Source organism: Saccostrea cucullata, unplaced genomic scaffold, assembly GCF_032062105.1.
Source record: "Saccostrea cucullata isolate Sc308-1 unplaced genomic scaffold, CSIRO_AGI_Scuc_v1 ctg45, whole genome shotgun sequence".
In the NCBI taxonomy this organism is placed as follows: domain Eukaryota; kingdom Metazoa; phylum Mollusca; class Bivalvia; order Ostreida; family Ostreidae; genus Saccostrea; species Saccostrea cuccullata.
The window spans coordinates 536,776-540,451 of record NW_026939164.1 but is presented as its reverse complement, the minus strand read 5'-3'; the positions used below and the strand labels follow the sequence as shown (position 1 = coordinate 540,451).

The 3,676-nt window shown below is 35.0% G+C and overlaps 1 protein-coding gene across 1 annotated transcript; it reads left to right on the top strand.

The window, feature by feature from the left end:
- Window positions 1–2,085: 2,085 nt before the first annotated feature.
- LOC134252411 (putative nuclease HARBI1) lies at window positions 2,086–3,400 on the top strand. Its single transcript, XM_062734882.1, has 3 exons — window positions 2,086–2,090; window positions 2,365–2,622; window positions 3,041–3,400. The coding sequence occupies exons 1-3, from the start codon at window positions 2,086–2,088 to the stop codon at window positions 3,255–3,257; spliced, it is 480 nt and encodes a 159-aa protein (XP_062590866.1). The 3' UTR covers window positions 3,258–3,400.
- Window positions 3,401–3,676: the final 276 nt, after the last annotated feature.

Sequence of the window (3,676 nt, the reverse complement as noted above, 5' to 3'; positions counted from 1 at the left end):
GACCTCATGTACTAATAAAATTGTAGTAGAGGTATGGGGTTATATTTTTTTTTAAGAAACATATGTTACGTCAAGTGTCTGCGAAATAGAAGATACTCTCCCCCAAAGAAGCACCTGTATCCTTCTCTTGTTTCGTCTGCTTCTCGCTGATGCACTCTCAAGTACGGCTTGGGGTAAAAAGCTGAGTGGAGTGGAGTCATGGAGTGGAGTCGTGGAGTGGAGTCTGTATTATAACAATACAGGAAGTTTGAGAACAAAACAATTTCTTTTGCATACAATATCTCCCCTTCATTGTCGTTTTGGATTTGTGTACACTGTACCAAGAATAAAACAAGAAACAAAAGAAGTCCATGCAATCAAAAACTAACGACCTTTGAATGTCAAACAGAGAATCACTTAGAAATGCTTTATATAAACACTATCTAAACTTAGCAATACTGTTTGACCTTATTCGCCTATCCCAAAACAGGCAAACCTAGCAAGAGGTGTTGACAGCTTTAATATCAAACAGAGAAAGAGCACTGGGGCCCCTTTCACTAAAAGGTGTACGCCTGTCTTAACTCTACGCCCGACGTAAGTCCGGACTTACGTCTAACATTTGGACTAAGGTCCGTTTCACTAAAGGGCGTAACTTTGCGCCCGCCTTAAGTTAAGACAAAATTCTACGGCTAGTCTAAGGCAGGCGTAACTATAGACGTAAACATTGGATAATGGCGACTTTCTGGCTGTTTCGCAGAAGAAGAAGGGAAACACCTCGGCGAGAACGCGTTTTTCGGGACCGAACCAACCCTCTCGAGTATCTTGATGATATAGATCTCGTAAGTAGGTATAGGTTCCCAGGAAGAGTCATTCGAAAACTGATAAATGATGTTGACCCTATTGTGAGGCGACCTACATACAAAAGTCATGCCATTCCCACCCACATTCAGGTACATGTATAAAATAAATTATGTGAATGTTTACTGTAGCATTGTATGCTTCTTAAATATCCACACATAAATAAACAAATACTGCCGCATGGAATCACATGATATGACAAATATAATGGGTTTTTACAATGTACCTATTAATATAATTAAACTACATTTGCATACTTATTTATACATGTATATATAAAGATAAACATTCTTACAAGTAATTATCACCTTAAGATATCTGTCAAAGGCGGACTTCTTTTCGGAAGTAGGCGACCTTCATGGCGTTTCCAGATCATCCGTATCCCAAGTAGTACATACAGGTTGTTATACTTCATTATTTTAACTTTAAAATGATGTTAACTCTATTTTTTTTTATTATTGCAGGCACGTAGCATTGTTGATGTGGAGATTTGACCCCTTGAATGTTTGAACATTTTGTCCCCTGCATTCACAAATGATAATAAAAGAAAAAGTGAACAAATTAACACATCCCACGCCCCTCCCCTCTTAATATTTGACAATATCATGCAAAATAAATGGCATGTTACACATTAAATACACACAAGTAATTCAAAATGAGGCATAATTCCAAAGTAATCGTTACATGTATTAAAACTCGTTCAATTATTGAGTCTTTATTTTGTACAGATAAAATGAATATAATAAAAAGTACTGAAATTCCCAGAAAAAAAGGAAGCGGAATTTCTTTGTAATATGCGCCTACACAATGTGTTCTCAATAACTGCAAAGTTTCACGAAATAAGGTTTAGCAGTTTCAGAAAAGTGACAATTGCGAGTACTATGGGGTATACTGATAATAATAATTACAATAATAATTTGTACATGTTTGTATACAATATCCTTCATGTTTCTACATGCCTGTAATACATTTAATCAATTGTACATTTCCTTTTCAAATATTCTTTATATATATCATTAAGGATTTTAACGCAGATTCATCATATTGTTATACAGTGTGCAGTGCAATAAATACAACAGTGGACAACATTAAGTTTCCAGTTACTGCCAATGAATTACGCCATGTAAAATCTGAGTTCTATGACATTGCCAAATTTCCAAATTGCGTTGGTGCAATCGATGGTACTCTAATACCAATTACGGGCATGAGTGGACCACAGGAGCCTGCTTTTGTATATATGCAGGCAGTATGAGGTATAAACGGTACTGATTAAAACATAAATCCTAGCACATCATTTTTTTGTAATAGAAATACCCTTGTATACGCAAAAACTTTAACAGGAAAAAATTAAAATATTTAATATATCATCAAAAGGGTTTTATGAAATAACAACCTTTGAAAATGTAAATGTCAATTTTAATATAATTATTGCACCAAATATAACCAAACAAATATAACAAATATAAGAATGCTAATTGTTTGCTTACATATGCATAAAGGATGAAAAATTGGTTGATATTATTTCAGATTTCTTCAAATTAATACCTGTTTTCCCGGGGCAACTCACGACTCTTTCGTTTTGAGCAACTCGGGATTGTCAGGTGTTATGGAACATCTCGAAGGCGGTGGGTGGTTACATGGGGATTCTGGCTACCCTCTCAAGGAATGGCTCTTAACGCCATTCTTATCCCCAGCCAATCAACACGAAGTGAATTACAACGATGCCCATGGAAAGACTCGTGTTGTCATAGAAAAATCGTTTGGGGTATTAAAATCCAGATTTAGGTAATTTAAACGCAATTTTTCGTTAAATATCTTTATATGTCATATTTGCAAGCAAATATTTTATTTCAAACGTTCATTACGATAAATGCGACCTTACATTTTTTTTATTTGAGAAAAAAATGTATATCTATTGCAACCATAAATAAACCTTGTTACAATTTTATTGTGAATTCATTTAAAATTCTGTGGGCCAATTTTCTTAGATTGTGGGTTTTTTGGTTATTTGTGGAGATGTAATTTCGTGTATGGGTCGGTTTTCAGATTCAGTAACAAAGATATCTCTTTCTAAATTTCCTATGAAGATGTAAATTCGAGGTGGTTTGGGGTGGGGGGGGGGCTACCAACGAATATCACGAAAATTGAGCCACCACGAATTCTAATGATTCCACAGTATTTACATTCAAGTAAATCTTTGCAGGTGTTTACATCGAACTGGAGGAGTACTCCCCTTTTCACCAAGTAGATGTTCTCAAATTATTCAATGCTGTATCCGGCTTCATAATTTAGCTGTTTCAGAGAAAGTCCCCTTACTTGAGGGTGGGGTTGTACAGAACATCAATGACAATGCCGTGTTTAACGCAAACGCACCAAGGAGAGCACAGGATGTGCGCATTCAAGTTGCAAATTTATTTTAACAATTCATCTATTCATTAAATCACACACTTACATTGTAATAAAGAACATGACTACTTTATCATTTTGTGTTCAAATTTATTAAATGCCAAATTTGTTTTCAAATGCCGCCGCTATTCTCTCTAGGGCATCTGCTTTTCTCTCCTCTGCGATGACTCTCCTCTCCTTCACTCCTATCAAATTCAGCATAAACTCAGCGTCGGGGTCGCTTGCCGTGTCTTGATTTTTCATGAAAAGTTTTATAATCAGAACAATGTCAATTAAAACAGAAGAAAATCAAATAAAATCATATGTGTAAAATGAATAGTTAAAAGTGCATGAATGAAGTTGAAACAGTTCACTAGGGTTTTTTTTCTTAACAAACGTAAAATTACTCGAAAATTAAAACTGAAGGAATGTTTAATACATTTTTAATTCATTT

Excerpts from the sequence above, each read along its gene's own strand:
- LOC134252411 (XM_062734882.1), top strand. Across the intron at positions 2,623-3,040 it reads GTATTAAAATCCAGATTTAG|GTGTTTACATCGAACTGGAG; the intron begins GTAATTTAAACG and ends AAATCTTTGCAG.